At 49.9% G+C, this 19,768-nt stretch overlaps 1 protein-coding gene across 1 annotated transcript in view; it reads right to left on the bottom strand.

Annotated features, from left to right (window-relative positions):
- IRAG1 (inositol 1,4,5-triphosphate receptor associated 1) overlaps positions 1–19,768 on the bottom strand; it is a 133,200-nt gene that overhangs the window by 76,907 nt on the left and 36,525 nt on the right. The window contains exons 2-3 of the mRNA XM_045291055.1: positions 13,620–13,754; positions 5,325–5,481 (exon numbers count right to left, since the gene is read on the bottom strand). Of these exons, the coding sequence (XP_045146990.1) occupies positions 5,325–5,393 (69 nt within the window). The 5' untranslated portion in view covers positions 5,394–5,481; positions 13,620–13,754. The remainder of the gene's footprint in view (positions 1–5,324; positions 5,482–13,619; positions 13,755–19,768) is intronic.

Genomic DNA, 19,768 nt, shown 5'->3' with positions numbered 1-19,768 from the left:
ATGAGGTTCGGTGTTATTACTGTCACCGCAGTTTAGCGGTGAGGCCACGCCCAGGCAGGGGGTGCCCAGGTGCTTCCCCCTCTGCTGTGTGGCTGACGTCTTGTGTTTCGCTGCACAGGAAGCATTTCCGGTGTCTTCCCAAACGCCCTCGCTATCTGCGGAACCTGCTCGGTCACTGTCCTCTGAAAGGACAGGGCAATCAGGACTGGCCCGGTCCCCTGATGGAAGGTTGGGATCCACTACACGGACACAAACAGGAAGATGATTCTGGATTTGTTATGGTGGCGACCACCATGGTCTCCAAGTCTGGACCCAAAAAGGAGCCAGTTGAGTGGTTTTGGCTTGGTGGCTAGAGATTCCAGGAGCTGAACCAGCAGGTATCTTCCTATGAGGACCGCACACGGAGGGCTGCTTCTCCTGAGCTCACTCACCCTCATCTCAGTTACTGTAAGATTGGACGCTGGGCAGATGCCGCCAGTTTGCTGAGTGCTGCCACAGCCCCCAGCCCACAGGCCCCTGCTCCACCACAGGGTTGAGCGCCAGTGTCTGCCCAGAGGAGCAAATAGGGAAGCACGGGGTATAAGCTTGTGAGACCTGGATTGAGAGGAACAAGGGTGGGTGGGAGGGTGGGTGGCCCGCAGCAGGGAATGGCGTGGTGCTCAGTGTCTCTGGGTGCATCAAATGGTGCTCTTTTTGCTGAGTGACTGAGGAGAAAGAGGAAGGTTTGCACTCAGTGGAGTCTGGGCAGCACAGCGTCTTGACAGGATTCACGGCCCTGAACTTTGTTCACTGGTCCTACAGCTAATGGGGAAGCTGATGTGGCTGCTCCCCGGGGGGGTTGGTAAGACCCAGCACCACAGGTCGCTGTGATTTGGAGTCTATGTAACAGTGAATGCCGCAGGGGCTCAGGTCGGCCCCTCTCAGACAAGTGGCTTTGGGAACATAGGTGAGTAGCCCTTTGGCCAGACACCAGCGTTCACACTGAGGGTCCAGAGACAAAGTCCTCAGTGCTTCCTGTCAGGTAGAAGCTGAGAACACGGGATCCAGGCCAGGCCCCGCTGATCTAAATCCTGGGTTTGGCACGTACGAGCTACAAGGACATGGAGGAAGATAATTCACTTCTCTGTGTGTTGTCAGGAGAGGCCAGTCCCGGAGAAGGACATCATGGCTTGGTGAAGTGGAGGGGCAATGGAAGAGAGGAAGAGCCGCAGCAAGATGAAATCAGCCCACCGGCTACAGCCCTGGGCTCAAAGAGAAGAGCAATGTGGAGGACGGTGGAGGACAGGGCAGTGTTTCTTTCTGCAGTGCACAAGGCTGCTAGCAGTGAGCGCTGACTGGACAGCACCTAATGTCAACAGGCTGCTGTGGGTGGCAAATGGAGCGAGAGTCGCTGGGAAAGGAGAAGAGTCCATTATCCCTGGTGTAGACTTTTATCTTAGGGAATGAGCTCCCTGGATAATGATATTCCTAAAGTCTCAAGACCCACCCCAGGAAATTCTGAATCTGGAGCACTAGGGTAACTGAGGAATGTGAGCCTTACTCAGTTCCCAAGATGACTTGTTTGGGGCTCACTAGGATGGATTAGCTTTGCCTGCTGGGAAGGGGGACAGGGAAGTGACCTGTGATGCCTTCTGGTTCTGAGGTCCCTTAAGATCCTACGTTTGTGCCCTAATAACTTCTACTCCTGCCAGAGAACTCCGCCTGTGAGCTCATTCCTCTGATGCACTCCGTGATCAAGGGCCAGCCCCCCAAATGCTGTGCCAGTCATATTGTTGGGAGCCTTTACTCTGAGATTTGTTTGTGGCTTTCTATTTCAGCTCCCAATTAGGAACCTAAAGTATGTGTGTGCACACACTGTTGGTGCACTTGCACGCACACATAGGAAGAACAACAGGATCTAGTCCTACTGATTCTGTGTTTCGTGTGGAAAGGCTCAGCTAGAGCTCATGCCAGCAACGGGAAGTGGGGGCAGGGGCCTAAGGCACCAGAACTAATGCTGGACCCCAGGGAGCTGTAAACTCAGAAGGATGCTCTGTTCTTTGCCTGTTCATGAAGTGGGAATTCACACGGTACCAAAAATTCCAGCTGAGTCCTCCTGGCCAACCCCACGCTTCCCTGGCTGTCTGGCTTCCTCTGCTCCCAGAGTCTTGGCCTTCAGTCCCTGGAGGCTCCAGCCCCACTCGAGAGGCCTGACTCCTCTTCTGCCCCTGAGAAACTCCACGTGGGTTATCTGGTGGGGACACGGTGGGGGAGAAGCTCTTCGTGGACAATGCTTCACTAGCCTCTAGAGAGCTCAGTGAGGCCCAGTGGCTGCCGGTGAAAGCAGAAGATTAAAAGAACGTGGAAGCTGATGAGACCCCCAGGCTGGAGCTCTAACTGCACCGGCTTCGTGGTCCCTGCCGGCCAATGAAGAAGCTCAAGGCCTGGGTGGAACAGTCAGAGTCTGGAGTACAGACGAGAAACAGAGGCACCGAAATGCTCATCGACTTGCCCAGGGGCTCTTGACCAGGATGCGCAGAAGCTAGGATTCAAGCCCAGATTGGGCTGGCGAGAGTCCTTATGCCTCCATGGGCTTCCTGGCTCCTGGCTCACCTGAAGTCCTCAAGGGTCCTTTTCCCACTGGGCCTTAGCAAGGCAGAAGTTGTTGGAACCTGAAAACATTGTCTTTGATGCCTTAATGCTAATTGGAAACAGAAATAAAATGATGGCATTTGAAGAGCCTTCAGAACCCAACACCTCATTTTAGTAAAGTCTGGTTTTGGTTCAAGGTCACAGATATGTAGGCTTGTGTAGAGCTGAAATCTGGCTGGTTAGCTCCCACTGGCTAACTCGGGCATTCATACACTTCCCATTTATAAAATTCTCACATGTGGCTGCCAGGTCCAGAAAGTCTTTGGGCTGTCTAGTTTTGTGTCTCCTGATGAGGGGTGTGAAGTCCTTTAAGGTGGCTAAATGTAGACCCAGGAGGAACTAACCTCAAAGTCTTAACTAACCGCAATAGCTGTCTTTCCATTTCTTTCTTGCTGCTGCGGCTGCTCTATATTGCCATTCCCTTCTTTAATCCCCAAGTTCTCCCCAGAGATGCTGGTTATCGTCTACGACTGCTAATGCTTTGGGGGATTGTCCACACTTGGGGAGAAGCAGGAGCAGGAAGGGGCAGCAGGGCACTCCGTTCTGGGAAGGCCAGAGTCACCTGCAGAGAAGCAGAGCAACGCTCTTGCCTCATTGAAAGCAACGATGAGCAGCATTCACTGTGGCCAAGTCCCTGGGATGGGGCCTCAATGAACCCTGAGCCGGGCTGTCTGTCGCCAAGGGGTAGGGAGCTTGGCCACTGCTGCTTTGAAGTTAAAGGGAAGTGCTCGCCACACGGCTGCTGAACAGCACCTCAGTGCTCTGGGTTTCAGATCAGAGGGACGAGGGGCCACTCTCTAACAAATACTTAGTACCTAAGGCCCCACAGCTACGATGTAAAAGAAAACAAATGCTATCGTTACATGAAAATATCACTCTGGAGCTTCCCGTTTATAAAATGAATGCTCACTCGTACATTCGCCCCTCAGTAACTCGTGTCTACTCCCTGTCTTCTGGCCCAGGGCAGCTTGCGGGGCTGTCAGATCTAGTTCACTGTACACAGACAGCAGTGTTCATGAAGACAAAGAAATGGAGTTAGAGAACGTCACACATGGAAGGCACGTGGAAAGCCTGTGAGGGTCAGAGAGAACTGGATCTGTCAGCAAACGAAGAACAAAATAATGAGGAGGATCACAAAATAGGTTCTTCCAACAGGAATGACTTGAATATCAAAGGATTAAAAGTGGTCCTTGGAGAGAAGCGCAGGGCATCTTTAGGGCATTGAAAGGCCTGTCGGACTCTGTAGCGGTGGACACATGCCACCTTGAACTTGTCAAAACCTTAATGTAAACTATAAACTTTAGTTAGTAATAGTATTTTAATTTTGGTTCCTCAGTTGTAACAAATGTACCATAGTAATTCAAGATAGTAATAATAGACAAAAACTGCATGGGGGAGAGGAAGTATTTGAAACTCTTTTCTTCCTATATATTATTTCTATAAACCTAATACTGCTCTAAGAAATTAAGTCTATTTTCTAAAATGTCTGGACAGACATCATTATGGCTGAGGTAGTTAGGTTAAAATGTATCATTGTATCATTTGATCTCTCTTTGACTCATTTTAAAGTTGTTTCAGGTTTTGTTACTTTTTGTTTTCTTTCTGATTAAAGCTTTTCTCTGTTTTGTTATGTCATTGTTGTTGGTTTGTCTCTTGTTTGATTTTCTGCATGTGAAATCCACGCTAGGTAAATCTAAGGAGACAGTCACTGGATTAATAGTTACCCAGGGGCATGACAGGGGAGGTGGGGGGAGGGACAGAGCGGAGGGGGACTAATAACAATGAGTATGAGAAAGAAGAAAATGTTTTGTAATTGATTGCGGTGACGATTGCACAGCTCTTATTAATATGATTGAATTATTACATCTCATGATATATTAATTACATGCCCATAAAGCTATTTTTAAATGTCTGAGGTAGACAGGCCAGGGCTGGGATAGCCACTCTGTGAGCTCAGAGCCCGGGTCTGTCTCTTGAATCTTGTTATTCTGCCATCCTGAGTTTAAACTAAAAAATGTTTAAGTCCTTTGAAAATGGATGGTGGGCTTAAATATTAGAAAACCAGGATTGCTTATTCAGGGTACAACGAAGCAAAATGTAAAGTAAAAGATATGAAACCTATTTTTGTTTGACATAAAAGCAATAAATACACCAAAACCTAAATCAATCCTTAATTCCTGGTTCCTTCAAAAAATTACCATTCCACCTATATTTCATAATGCGTCCATCTTGCCATCATTTCATTTTCATAATAAAATCGCCTTTAATTTATTTTCATTAGTTTCTGTTTACAAGTAAATCTCAATGAGTTAATTTTTACACAATGCATGATGAAAACTGTATCTTTATCCTAAGTGGGTTCACTTAAGTAGCCTTTGTGGGTACCTATCACCTCGACAGAGTGAGGCCCCCTGAACTCAGCGTTCTGTTTCAGGGCTGAGGGGTAGGACGGTTTGACTTCTCATGAGGTACTTCTCAGTCCCCAGAAAGTCCCACTCTCAGACCCTGTCAGTTCAAACAAATTCAAAACAATCTTGTCTTTAGCATCAAGTCGCACACTTTCCCCAGACACCCGCGGCAAGGTGCTCAGGCTGCCAGCAAACCCTTGGACTGGCAGAAGCAGCCCCCACCACCACCACAGCACTTGGATTGGTCCCTAGCCAAGCTAGCCAAGGGCAGGGAGGGGCACTTACTTGGCTGTGGGGGCTCTGGGCTGCCTGTGACTCTCCGGGGGGCTCTTCCTCCTCAGGAATGTGGGGCATGGCAGCCTCCTGGCAACGTGGCTGGATGTGCCCAGAACCTCCGATGTATCAGCCCCAACAATGCTCCGAGAGGCCTGGGCTCTGCAGGCTGAGGAGACGTCAAAAAGACAAGTCAAATCCATTCCCACCCTATCCAGCTCTGGGCTCCGTTTGTTTCCAAGAGCCACAAACCACAGAGAGGACCAAACAGTATCCGCCTGCTTGAGTTTACAACAACACTATAGGTCAAATTAGGCTAGGAGAGGACACTTGGAATTGCATTTCCTCCCGCTCTCTGGCTTTGTTTACTAAGTCAGAGGTGACCTTAGAGATTTGCATCTAATTTGGTCCTTACAGTAAATAAGACTATCCCAGAAGGGAGAAAACTTCTTCAAACTCCTCAAAACCAGTGCTAATGGAAGACATTCCTCTGGGATCAGATTCATATTTGTGTACCATGTATTGAACCAGACACTATTCAAGGAGCTTTATCCACATCATCTAATTAAAATGCTTGCAAGGATCTCTGATGTTATTATGACTAGTCTTGATTTATTAATGAAGGAGCTGCCTAAGGGAGGAAAGGACATTTGCCTCCAAACAGATGACGAACCAAGCATTTGGACAAAGCTCTTCCTGATCTGTGGCTAGACCACCTTCCCCTAAACCACCTGGCCTCCTTTGGTCATGTGGATGTGGAGAGTAAGCGATCGTGTTCCTGACGTCCCTCAATGCTCCTCCCCTGGCACCCCTCAGCAGGCTCTCTCTCCATGACACAGCCCTCACTGGGCCCGACAGCTCTCGAAAGCCACAATTCTAGAGCCTCAGCCAGGTGGGCTCCTGTGTACCTCATGCAAGGTCCACCCAAGCAGCTCACAACACACTTCAAGGGCTTCGCCATAAGCCTTGGGGCCTGGCTGGGATTGAGCCCAAACAACATAACCCAGTGATTGGCTACAGGAGAGAAAACAGAGCCAGCCAAAGCCAATGAGCCATCACTACAACAGTGGACGGAAACATACCATGATCATGCAGACAGCATGGGACCAGCCCCCCTCCAGTTCTGTTACACAAAAGGCTGGAGGGAAGTCAGCAGCAACTAGCAACAAGACCAAGAGACCAATGAGCGCAGGGCATTCCTCTGGTCTCCGAGAGGGCCTCCTTGCTGGAACCATAGGCCTTCTCACACTCAGGTTAGTCACACTGAGGCCACTTGCTTCCACAGGGACAGACTGACTGAGGACATCACTGGCAGCCGGATGGAAAGGCACCCAAAGCCTAAACGCCTTTAAGACCAGCCAGATAGCTGAACGATGAAATCTCCTTAGTGTTTAAGTCGCTTTGCTTTGCCTTTTCTCTTCCACGTAAGTGAACGCATTGCCTGCTCTTTCTCAGTTCATAACAGTCAAGAGACCTGGGATAGCGATGCCCTCTCACCTGCCAACAGACAGAGCCAATGAGCCCAACTGCCCTGCAGACTTAAATGACGAGTCTTAGGAGAGGCAGGGCCGCACAGCAGAAGGAAGCAGACCCTTGACTGCAATCACCCTACTGCTACTCACTGGCTGGCTGACGTGGAAAGTTCACTTCACCGCCGGGCCTCGGTTTCCCCATCGGGGAAATGGGTGAGAATGCCTTCTGCGCAGAGCTGTTCCAAGGGTGAAAGGAAAGAGGGTGCCCCACACGGAACAGCTGCTCAGAGACCCCCTGTGTACAGGGCGCAGCCCAGGGAGCTCGTCCGGACTGCAGGGGGTCCCCGCCCAGCCCAGCTCTCCTGGAGGCTGCCCTGCTTTCTGTCTTACAATGAAATTTTTACAGCAAGGGACAAACAAAAGGAAAAGCAAAGCAAATGTCTTGCTTTCCAAGAAAGTGACTGGACTGGCTTGGCCACACTGGAATTGGTCACTCTGGAATGGCCTAGTCACTTAGGCCCATGAGGCTGAGCCCAAACCAAGGAGCAAGGACCTGCCGAACCAACAAGCAGTCTGGTTCTATGACCTCAGAGCCCCCCTAAAGGGACCACTCTGCCAACTGAGAAGAAAGCTACCAGACAGACCCACAGGTGGCATCGGCACTGTCCTTAGCCACAGAGCGGGTCATTGGGACACACATGGACCGATGAAGGGACGCTGTCACTTACTGAATTCTTACAACATCCTATGTGACGTGCTGCTGACTGCTGGCGGCCTCAGGAGAACAAGCAGAAAGCCCTACTACTTCCCTGAGAGCAGGTGTTCTTCCTACCCCATGGGCCGTGTGTGGGCTCAGAAAGGCCCTGGAATGGCAGGGCAAGCCTGGATGAGGCATCAGCCACCATTTGGACAGTCTCTCTCTGTCTCTCTCTGTCTCTCTCTCTCTGTCTCACACACACACACACACCACCACCACCACCACCACCACCACCACCCACACACCACCCCCTGTTCTGCCTTTCTGGAATTAGCGCCCCAAGGCAAACCAGGAGTTTAATTTATTGTGGATTCCCAGAGGATTGGTCAAAAAGTGCTTGCTGATGCCACCATCCCCCTCCTATCCTGGGAATGGGCGGTATGACCATCCTCCTGGCTTTTTTCATTCTCTGCCATAGAAAGGGGAGCCATGGTGGCATAGTGGTTACAAGTTGGGCTGCTAATCACAAGGTCAACAGTTTGAAACCACTCGGCACTCCAAATGAGAAAAATGGGGCTTTCTACTCCCGCAAATAGTTACCATCTCAGAAATGCACAGGGGCACTTCTACCCTGCCTTCTAGGGTCTCTGTGAGTCAGAATTGACTCAGTGGCAGTGAGTTTGGTTTGGGGGGGTTGCCATGGAAAGGTAGCTCCACTTAGCTCTGAAACAATTGAGTGACACCTGCTGGTCGGCTCAAGAAATCTCATCCCATGACCTATGTCATCCATCCATCCATTCATGAGGTCACCACATATACTTTTTGTCTATGCTACAAGGCCTCATGCTAGATGAGGAAGATGTGGTCTCTGCTCTCAAGGAGTGTGGTGTCTAGTGATGGGAGGTGGCTGGAAACCAGCACAATGGAAATGCTGTGGGAGCACAGAGAAAGGGTCTCTACTTCTGGAGTGGGAGGTGTACTTGATCTTAGTGAAAGTTTAGAAATCGTTTGAGCCGAAGCACACTACTGAAATGTGGAAAGAAATGTCTCCAGTCGGAAGAGCCGGAGGGTGGAGAAGGGAAGCGGGAGGCAGTCATAAGGACTGAGAGGGGAGAAGCCATACTGGACAGACTGAACCAGGTCTTACGAACGAGGGCTCTGGAGGCGGGGCATGCTGTGCCTCCCATTCCAAATGGCTCCTGGATGATTAAACCGAGTATCCGTTTACCCAAAGCCTGTTATGGCTTTCTCACTTGCCCTGGGACTTCAGCAGCAGGGCATCAGGGACACTAGGTGAGATCTCTTGTGACAGGGGTTGCACGGAGGTGAGGGCATGTGCATGGACATATCCAAAGCTGTGCGTCTGTATTTTACTTCTGCAGCAAATATCTCCATGGATGTGGAGGAGAATACAGGCAGGGGGCATAGTCATCAGACACTTCTTAGACATAACCAAATGCCTTGAGGGAATGATTCAATAGGCCTGGGCGATCAGGACCACCATCTCAGGGAATACTGAGGTCTGATGGCATAGCATAGTTCACAGAGACAATGTCCTAGATCCTCCTTTGGGGAGCTGTTACTGGGGTCTTAAAAACTCATTAGTAACCATCTAAGGCAAAGCTATGAGTCCCTACCTGTGCTGAGGAAAGGAAAGTGAAGAAAACCAACGATGTTTGGAAACAATTTGTCAAATGAACAAATGGACCATGCAAATAAAAACAAGCAAACACAAAACTAAAGATGTGATGTGTACACAGGTTCAGGTGGCCCTAATGGGACTACAGTTTTCAAAACATGAGTCATGATAGTTCCACTTTTCTTTTATGCCTCAAATTCCACTAAGATTCAAGGTGTCCAGGATTTTGTCTTGCTTGGGTCCACAATCAATGCCCATGGAAGCAGCAGTCAAGAGATCAAAAGACATGTGGCACTGGGTAAATCTGCTGCAGCAGACACCTATGAGTATTGAAAAACAAGGCTATTACTTTGAGGACTAAGGGGAACCTGACTCAAGCCAGGGTATTTCCAATCACTTCATCTGCATGTGAAAGTTAGACATCGAAGACGGAAGACTGAAGGAGAACCAATGCATTTGAATTGTGGTGCTGGAAAAGAATATACTGAAAGTACCATGGGCTGCTAGAAAGACAAACACATCTGTGTGGGAAGAAGTAAGATCAGAGTGCTTCTTAGCAGTAAGGGGGGCAAGACTTCTTCTTATAAACTTTGGACATGGAGACCCATCCCTGGAAGAGAATGTCATGCTGGGTAAAGTAGAGGGGCAGCAAAATGGAGGAAGGCCTTCCAGACGACGGATGGATGTGGTGGCTGTCACAATGGACTCAGCATGGAGAAAGTTGTGAGGATGGCACAGGACCAGGCAGGGTTTCGGTATGTTGTGCGCAGAGTCACTGTGAGTCCAACAACAACAACACCTGATGCTCCACATGTTAAGGATTTGGGAAAATTGGAGCATATTCAGGGGAAAAGAAGCAAGATACTATAAGGACCATCAGGGTTTTTTTTGAAAACTAAGAGACTTTATCTTCTTAGATAAGCATTCAGATGGTCCTATTGTTTCCAGAGAAAGACTCACAGCTAATGACTCAAAGGTCAGATCAAGGCAAGGGTCAATGTTTTAAAGGTCGGAACCATCTGAAGATGAAATGAGCTTCTCCTTAACATAGTGAACTCCCCCTTTCAACAGAGTTCCAGCAAAGGCAAGAGTCACAGGATCCCTAATTCACTTCAGGCGGCTTTTCCAACCATGGGACTCCAAGGAATCCTGAATCCTTCCTAATCAAAACCAACCATGAGACTTGACGACCCTATCTCAGAGGATTCTGGGATCATAGTTTTCCAAATCTCATCGGAAAAATTGCACTATCTAATCTCCACTTCCCTTTGTCCACTTCTACCTCTTGCCCCTTAAGAAAGATCCTAAGTCAGTCTGTGGGTCAAAAAGCAAAATAAAACAGATGCGAATTAAGTCACTAAGAGATGTGAGCTGCCTGTGTGATCACGAGGTATCGAAGGGATCACTGAAGACAAATGGGTGCATAAGCAAATGTGGCGAAGAAAGCTGATTGATGGTGCCCGGCTATCAGAAAGTATAGCGTCTGGGGTCTTAAAGGCTTGAAAGTAAACAAGCGGCCATCAAGCTCAGAAGCAACAAAGCCCACATGAAAGAAAGACACCAGCCTATGCAATCACGAGGTGTCGAAGGGATCAGGTATAAGGCATCATCAGAACAAAAAATCTTACCATAGTGAATGACCCCTTGCAGAGGGGTCTCGGGGAGGGGACGAGCCAGTCAGGGTGCAATGCAGCATGATGAAAAATACAACTTTCCTCTAGTTCCTAAATGTTTCCTCCCCGCCCCCACTATCATGATCCGAATTCTACCTTGCAAGTTTGGCTAGACCAGAGGATGTACACTGGTACAGATAGGAATTGGAAACACAGGGAATCCAGGGCGGATGATCCCTTCAGGACCAGTGGTGTGAGTGGTGATACTGGGAGGGTAGAGGGAGAGTGGGTTGGAAAGAGGGAACCGATTACAAGGAACTATATGTGACCTCCTCCCTGGGGGATGGACAACAGAAAAGTGGGTAAAGGGAGACGTCAGACAGGGCAAGATATGACAAAATAATAATTTATAAGTTATCAAGGGCTCATGAGGGAGGGGGGAGGGGGAGGGAGGAGAAAAATGAGGACCTGATGCCGGGGGCTTAAGTGGAGAGGAAATGTTTTGAGAATGATGAGGGCAATGAATGTAAAAATGCGCTTTACACAATTGATGTATGTATGGCTTGTGATAAGAGTTGTATGAGCCCCTAATAAAACGATTTTTAAAAAAAAGAGATGTGAGCTACTGCCAGATAAAGGCAGGGTCAGCACTGACCGAGACCCCACAGTTGACGAGGAGAAGCCCCATTCTCCCTGGGAGAGGCCCAAGCAGCCCCCCCTGCCAGTCCATTCCCACACTGTTCCTGCCCTGTTTGCTTTCCCTTCCATCCATGATTATAAACCCGCTGCTTAAAATAGCAAGGTAAAGGCCGAGTCCCTCCCCCAGGGTGACATCTGGGTTCCGCTGGAGCTCATGGGCATGCGGACTGTGCATCCATCACAGCAGAGTTTCGAATGCGATCTCCAGGAAGTGGCGATCTAGAGCAGGGGCCCATAAAAGGAAAAACTATTTAGAAGTCGTTGGTCTCCAAGCTGCCACTTCTGTAACCCATCTTCAGCGCACTTTTCACTGCCACCCAAGACTGGCCAGTAAAAGGTTAGGTGGATCAGTGTCAAGAGCCAATTCGTGCTGGATTGGGGGCTTCTGCTTAATTCTAGCCCCAATCTAAAAACAATTAGTTCTTACGACATGGCCTTATTTGATACTTGCCCTGATGAAGAGCTCACTGAAGAGATGGGCGCCATCCTGAGTGTGGTGAAGAAAGCAGATGGTGCTGGGCTATCAGAAAGAATAGCATCTGGGGTCTTAAAGGCCTGTCTTCAAGCAGCAGCCATCTAAGGGAAGCGTCAATGGAGGCCAAGTGAAAGAACTATACCAGCCTGGGTGAGCCAAGGATTAGAAATAATAAAATCCAAATCTGAAGAAGGGAATGGTATCGGGGCTTAAAGTGTGTCTGCTAGGTTTGCAGAATGCTATGGAAGACAGTGGAAGCCAAAAATCTATTTTCAGGGTCCTCACATGAATTCCACCCCTGCTGAATCTCCTCTGAATATAGTCCAGGGATATGAGCAGCCTTGCTATCAGACAGAGAGCATTGTAAAGTCAATTATGGCAGATGTTAGGTTAGGTGAAAATGTAATACCTTATTAGTTGATCTCCCTTTGGGCACATTTTAAAGTTGTTTCACTTTTTAATCGTTTCTGCTTTCTTTTCAAATGAAGTTTTTCTGTTTTGTCTAGTCGTTATTGGGATTTTGTGTGTTTGTTTTTTGGTTTTCATCCTGTTGGTGTTTTGCATGATTTTCTGTATATAGAAACAGTAACGATTAATATTTACCTAAGGGTATGGCAGGGGAAGATGGAAAGACATGGGAAGCCAACAATATGTATTTTGAACATGCTGTCAAGAGAGACCAGTCCCTGGAGAAGGACATCGTGCATGGTCAAGTAGCGGGGCAGCGAAAAAGAGGAAGCCCCTCGACAAGATGGGTGGACACAGGGGCTGCATCTAAGAACAATGTGAGGATGGCCCAGGACTGACAGGGCTTTGTTCTGTTGGACACAGGGTCACTAAGAGTCAGAACTGATCCTTTGCACCTAATAACAACAAAGTTCAACAACAAACCACAGTGCGCACAAAAGGATGTTCTGAAAGTTATTGTGATGAAGACCACACACTGTTCTGAATATGAATGAATGATCAGATTGTGTACTATGTGAAGTAAATGCCACTAAAATGATCTTTTACGAAGGAAAACTAAGGTACCGAGAAGGGAAGCAACTCGGGTTATGTCAATAGAGGCCCTGGACAAATGAGCCCAGGGCCTCTATTGACATAACTAGTCAAACATTTATGTAAATGAAGAGATTCGAAATCCCCAATACACAGTTCAATGTTTTATCTGCCTCTGGCACTGGCCCTCGCCCTGCTCACGAAAGAAAGATAACAAATATATGTCTGTGCACTTCCTTCCTTCACAAGCTTCTTCTAGGTTTGCCGATTGAATAGCAGAACTGTGCTAGGTGCATTTTAAGTCCTATTTTACTTAATCTCCATAAGATTGGGCTTTGCTATTTCCACTTGATATATTAAGGAACTGAGGCTCCGAGAAGTGGCACAGCAAGGCATCTAGCTCTGACTAGTCTGACTCCCAGGCCTATCATCTGTTTCCTCCTCTGCTCTCTTTTCACCACCACGTGTTTTCCCCAGGGCAGAATGGAGTGTACTCTCAGGACGACGATGGATGGCAGGGTGGGTATGAGAGAGAAAGCAGCGCCAACATGTTAGCTTATGGAAGCCATATGAAGGCATTACAGTGGGTCCACGCTTTGGAATTGCAAGATTCAAACAGAATAGTCTGGTAAATCCATCCATCCATCCATCCATCCATCCATCCATCCATCCATCCATCATTTGTCCATCTGCTGATTCATCCAGGTACCTACCTCATCTTCTGATGCTTCCATTTCTACAGTTGTCCATTGGGTTGTCCATCCAACCATCCATCCCCAAAGGTCTATGTTGATTAGGTCAACAGCACAGCCTCTGCCCTGGAAATAGCTGCCGCAGGACGCTGTGGGCTGCGAGGAAAGGCAAGAGAGGGCTGCTCTGACACAGAGTCAGTATAAGTACAGGTCTGGCCTCTCCTGACCGCTGAACACCTCCATCCTGGAGACAGATGTCAGCCAGCAAGATGTCCCAGCAAGCGCTGGAGCAATGGCAGGAGTTGAGATCAAGGAAGGGCCTCTCAGGAACTATCCCCTTCCATGCTTGCCACAACTCCGTGGGATGGGTAATGTCAATAGCATCGTTACCAACATCATTTTCACTCCCATTTTACAGGTGAGGAAATGGAAGCCCAACGATTTGCACAACACCATATTGCCAGCAAGGGTCAGATCTCCGAGTTGGCCACAAGTCTGCCTGACTTTCCAGCTTCTTACAGGCTGAAGCTGACCAACTCACAGCTGACCATCCTGGAAGTGGCCCCTCCTACTGGTCCCAAAGATACTTCTCCAGAGCCTTGAGCACAGCCCGGAACAGACCTCACTCCTCTGGGAAATCATCCTTCCAAGGCCTGGAACTGTGCCCCAGAAGCTGAGTGAGTGCCTCTCAGAGTCCCGGTTACTTTTGGGGCGCTGGAGGCCCTTCTGGGACATAGAGGGTTAACCCAGACTCCACTGCCCTTTGTGGAATGACTCAGAATTCTCAGAAGGGAGGGTTTTGAGTGTGTGTGTGTGTGTGTGTGTGTGTGTGTGTGTGTGTGTGTTCTTCCAGCGTTGAATTTTTGCTTTCATTTTAACAGCACAAAGAATTTGAAAGAGATTAGATTGCTATTTATACCTCAGGCCTATCTCTAGATGAAGAGCCCCGGAGAGGACATTGTTTGGGGTGATGGCACACACATCTCCTCTTTGGCTCCTCCACAAATTCCGAAGATGTGAGGGAAGGCTCCTGCGCTCCAGCTCCATTTTTCCATATGGTAAGGCCTGGGCGGGAGCAGGGTCCTAGCCACAGAATACCGTGTGAGTAAGGGGCACGGCCACAGGGGGGTCTAGGGTCCCTGCTTCCCAGACTCTGCTTCACACAGGCTTGCCTGTCCTAGAGAACAAGCGAGTGTGCCCAGGCTGGTGTCCTTCCGTGGTTCCCCCCAAGCTTCCTGCCTCTCGTGATCCTATGTACAGGAGACAGGGGATGCTCCCCACTCCCTGCCCTACCCCAGGGCAGGCCTGCGAAGGCTCCTGGCCATCAGACATCAGCCTCTGTTGGCCCTCAGGCCTGGCCAGCTGCAGAGCTGGGTCGTACATGTCCACAGTCAGCCTAAGTGGAGGTCCACTCCAGAGAGCTCCACCCTGCTTCCTAACCCTGAGAAGGTGCTGGAGGGCTTTGGAACTCTGTAGACAAGGCTCTGAGTCTCTCTCAGCCTCTTCCTTGCTCGGTTACTATTCATGGACCTCCATTTCCTCACCTGTAACATGGAGGCAGTAGCACTGACCGTTTAGGGCTTTGTAAGTGTTAAGTAGGGAAAAGTATCTAAGGTGCCTGACACCTGGTATTTACTCTGGGAGTCCTTTCTTCTCCGACCAGGCCAGCTGAATTCTTTCAGACACGGCATCGCCAAATCCTAAGCAAGCCTCAGATTTTCTGCTGTACATGTTCTAAGTAGAATTTCCAGCTTTGTCTCTTGCAAGTGAGAGACACAACTCCTTGTATGGCCAGGGCCTTGCCTCTGAATAGGCCAACAGATCAAAGGCAGTGAGACAGCACAGGGGTTAACCCATCCGTGGACGTGTGCCCCAGTGATGCCGACATCGTATCGCACGCCTGCCTGGGATGACCACATGCTGGTAGTCAGACGTAGGTCTGTTGGGTTCCAAAGCCCCCACTTTTTCCACCACTTCTGTGCTGACTCCCAAAGGACACAGGTTTTCATTCCACAGTGGAAGCCGAGTTCTAGCACCAAGGGTCCTATGAAGGAGAGCCCCGTAGGTGCTTGGGTTATTGCTTGGGTCTACTGACTCACTGGATGACCTGCTGAAGGGAGCGCATTCCTCCCAGGAGGTCAGCAGGGCCAGAGGACTCTTCCCGGAAAAGAGACTGGGCTTGAAGTGGGGAATGTGGGAATAGGGGATGGAGAAGGCTGGTGATACGGGGAGGGACTTCACAGACAACAGAAAGAGAAGGGGGGGTGGGGAATTTCCCAAATGACGATACCCTATAACCCTGTGAGCTGAGAAGCCTGTGTCTGCAGCCCCTCGGAAAAACCTCAGAGCCTCATTTTTCTGGCCACCTTCTCCACTCCTGAGGGTCTCCTACGGGCTTTGTAGGATGAAGGAGCCTTCCTCTTCCAAGTCAACAGGAATTCTAGCCCTGGGTACCTCAAGCCAGCCTCCGCTCAGTCAGTCAGGGGGAGCTAAGAGGAGAGGCCAGGCCAGCCTGCAGAGGGGGGGGAGTCCTCACAGTGCTCAGCCAGCAGCCGGTGAGGTGACACTTTTCAAGTAACTGATGACCCTAGTTCCCTCCTGCTTCCATCATCGCTTGTCCTCTCAGGTCCACAGCAGGGCCTTTCTTGGCTTGTTGCCTTCGGGGAGGGGGTGGGGGTGTATAGCAGCAGGAGGTAGAGAAAAGAAAGTCTGTTTCCTGCCTTTTATGTCTCAAAGGGCCCTGAGGGAAATGTAAGGGGATCCCGACATGGAAAAAGGAAGGAGAGAAAGCATCCCAAGTAAGGGTAGGTCTTCCTTCCCCAAGACTGGTGACCGATTATGGGGGTGGGAGAGACAGGGTGAGTTGGAGCCAAGGCACCGAGAATGGGGCCTGTGCTCTGCTTCCTGAGAAAAAGTCCCCATCCAATGGAATGCAGAGTCCGGGCAGGGTCACCCCGGGCTCCCACACGGAATCGGGAGGAAAACATGAGTGAGAAGAACTGGCCGCTAGGCCTGCAGACACCTCCTCCTTGCGGCACAGCTGGGGCGTGGAGAGAAGAGGGAGGGCCCCGCAGAACCAGTCCTGGGCCTCCAGAAGGATGAAGTGGTGCTTCCTGACTAACCATGATCTGTCCCAGAAATGGGACAGGCGGCTTATCGAATGTCAGCTGGCATCGGAAGTCTTGGCTCCCAGCACTCCAGAAGCCCTTGGGAATCCGATGCGGCTCTGGGGGGACAGAGGGTGACAAGAAAACCTGACACTGCTGGGGTGTAGACTCTCCCTGTGCACACACGGGCCAGCTCCCTCCCTGCCGACCACTGACCACTGGAGCTTCCCTGATCAGGACCGGAAATGGGCCAGAGGCTTGGCACTCGCCAGCTTGCTCACTTCAGCAGTTTTTAAAAACATAAGTCCACTTGAAGATCCCCCCCCCCCCCCCTTGGAACTATGTGCACTTGCTCCATAGGAAGAAGTTCAAAGGCGCTGGCGGCGGCCGACATGGACCTGAGCCTCTTGGTTAGCTCGCAGCAGAAAGCCGTCTGGCCTGGCTCCCTTTGCTCCAGGCCGCCTGGCAGCCTCATTCCTGAGGTCCTGCTTCCACTGTGACATGACATGCATCATCGCCCTGGGGTCAAGGACCATGCGTGTGCACAGGTCTGAGAAGGGGATCCTGGAAAAGAGGGGTCCTCCTGAAGGGATGGGGGGCCAGCAGTCACCTCCTGGGGCCTGGGTATGCTTGCTGCTCACAGGTAAGTGACTCTGGGGAGTCACGGTGCTGTCTGAGAAGCTTTCTCCTTCCACCCTGCACATGGAGGAGTCCGTGCAATCGACCTGGAGCGCCTCAGAAGACAGGCGGAGAAATCTACTGCAAACGCAGCCTTTGAAAACCCCACTGAGCCCAGGCCTACTCTGACACACCAAGCGGAATGAACTCCGTGGCAGCTGGGAACAAGAGTGTTCTACTGCTCGCTGTGCTTTTGAGATGATTGACACTGATGGTTTCTGTTTGGTGGAAATACTCCCCATCACTCTCTACATTCATGGGAATCCAAGTGCAGTCTCTCCTAGCTCAGAACGGTTTTTGATGACTTCTCTCCTGGGACAGGGTCACCCTTCCAATCTACCTTCCACAACAATACCAGTGAGAAAAAACCTCGAACACTCGCTGCCATCGCGTTGATGCCGACTCATGGCAACCCTATGGGTTTCTGAGACTGTCCCTCTTGACAGAAGTACAGAGCCCCATCTTTCTTCCTCAGAGTGGCTGGTGGTTTCAAACTGCCACCCTTGAGGTGAGCCGTCCAATTCACATTCCAACCACAACGTCACCAGGGCTCCCTGATACCAGAGAGGTACCTTCAACTTCCCTTCTTAAACTTTCGGGGACTTCCATTGTCCAGGGGACCAGTTTTGAGTCAAAGTCCCACTTCCTCTCTCTGGCCACATCAGCTCTTTGGGCCTTTATATACTTTATGCCCCAGTCACAATGGGACAGCAGACAACTTCCAAACATGCTCTGTACATCCTTCCCCCTAAGCCTGGGCTGCCCTCTGTTAGGGATCCTTCCCCGTGCCATGCAAAGATAGCCTTCTTCGTAAGACCCTTCTCATCTTCACCCACAAGTATCACTCCCTTCCCATTTCCCTCGGGTCATTTTGCAGAGCCCTCAGCAAAGTGTGATGTCATTTCAAGTGGGTCCGCGTTGCCTCTGCAGCTAGAATCCGAACACCCTGAGAGCAGGGACAAGCTTTTATTCTTATTCTTACCTCCCATATCTGGTGCAGTCTGCATCACCAGATAGATAATTGGAGAAAGGATTTTATTTGCTAACTGATGGAATCAAATTCAAGCCCAATAAGCAGTGCCAGCGAAGAGCCCTATCTGGGAAGTATGTTTCTCTCTCGCTCTCTCTTGACTCTTGTAATCATTTGTTTGCTTCTGTTTGCCCCACTGAGTCAGCAGCGCCCAGCCTTTTGGCTACCCCAGTTCTACTAAGGTCTGACACGTTCCTCTCACCTCACTCTCTGCCATCGAGTTGGTTCTGACTCAAGGTGTTGTGAAGGGTAAATAGGCCCCCAGTTAGTACTTCCCTATTAGTCATGCTCTTCCTTCCAACTCCTCCCCCGTCCTCCCCCAAGCACTCTTCATTTGAGACTCACGTCATACTCACTGATACCTTGATGACTGGGCCCACAGGAGGTGCTCAGCGAGGGTCTTTTGAATAAATAAATAAATGGGTGCATGAAGAACAACCATGTCACATACTCCACCCAACAGACAGGTTATGTGTAGCAGCCCTGGCTTGTGAGGATGCCCTGGAAGCCACGTGATACCTCCAGGGCTTGGAGTCCCTTCTCTCCCTAGGGGTGGCATTTGGATGATTTTATGTCAACTGGATACTCCCGGCTAGGGATGGAGTCAAACGTGTCAGTCACGTGGTAACTTGACAACACCTGCTTGTGGGTGTGGCCTTTTGTACGAGAGTGAGGGATTTTGGGAACTGCCTCTCTCTCTGCCCCTCCACATTCCTGTCTGCGGGAACTCTGCCTGTCTCAAGGGGTGGGCCCTTGGGGGCCACCCAACCCTGAGAGCTGTGGGTGCCCTGCCAGCTTCTGCCAATCTTGGATCCACGTGACTCTGCCCTTGCCAGCCCGTGATCTCCTGGTGTCTCACTTCACCTGTTGGCATTAGCTACGGGAGTCTGAAAGCGGGCTCCAGCTAGCATTGGACTGGGCTAGGAAATCTTCTTGATGTGAAGTTGCTTCTGGATGAAAAGTCCTTTCTTGTGCATAGATGAGTGTCACTGGATTTATTTCGCTAGACAACCTCGCATAGCACACTTGGGGAAGTAGGGAGGATGTGGTCTCTGTTTTCCTTCTCCTAAAGGCCAGGAACAGTCAACATCAGGGCTGCTATACACGCAGGTAGATAGCAATGAGTGTCTCCATTCCCTTTGAGCTTCCCAGGCTAACAGCTGTGCTTTATCTTACTGATGCAAATGCTGCCTTCCTTCTCCTCTGCCACACTGATGAATAACTCCATCATTAAAACCTGTGTGATCACGAGGTGTCCAACGGATCACTGAAGACAAATGGGTGCATAAGCAAATGTGGCAAAGAAAGCTGATGGTGCCCGGCTATCAAAAAGTATAGCATCTGGGGTCTTAAAG

The sequence above is a fragment of the Echinops telfairi genome, unplaced genomic scaffold (genome assembly GCF_000313985.2).
Source record: "Echinops telfairi isolate 266 unplaced genomic scaffold, ASM31398v2 ScPeMD7_60;HRSCAF=208, whole genome shotgun sequence".
NCBI lineage: Eukaryota > Metazoa > Chordata > Mammalia > Afrosoricida > Tenrecidae > Echinops > Echinops telfairi.
Note: the sequence above shows the minus strand (reverse complement) of the source record. Positions and strands in the feature narration are given on the sequence as shown.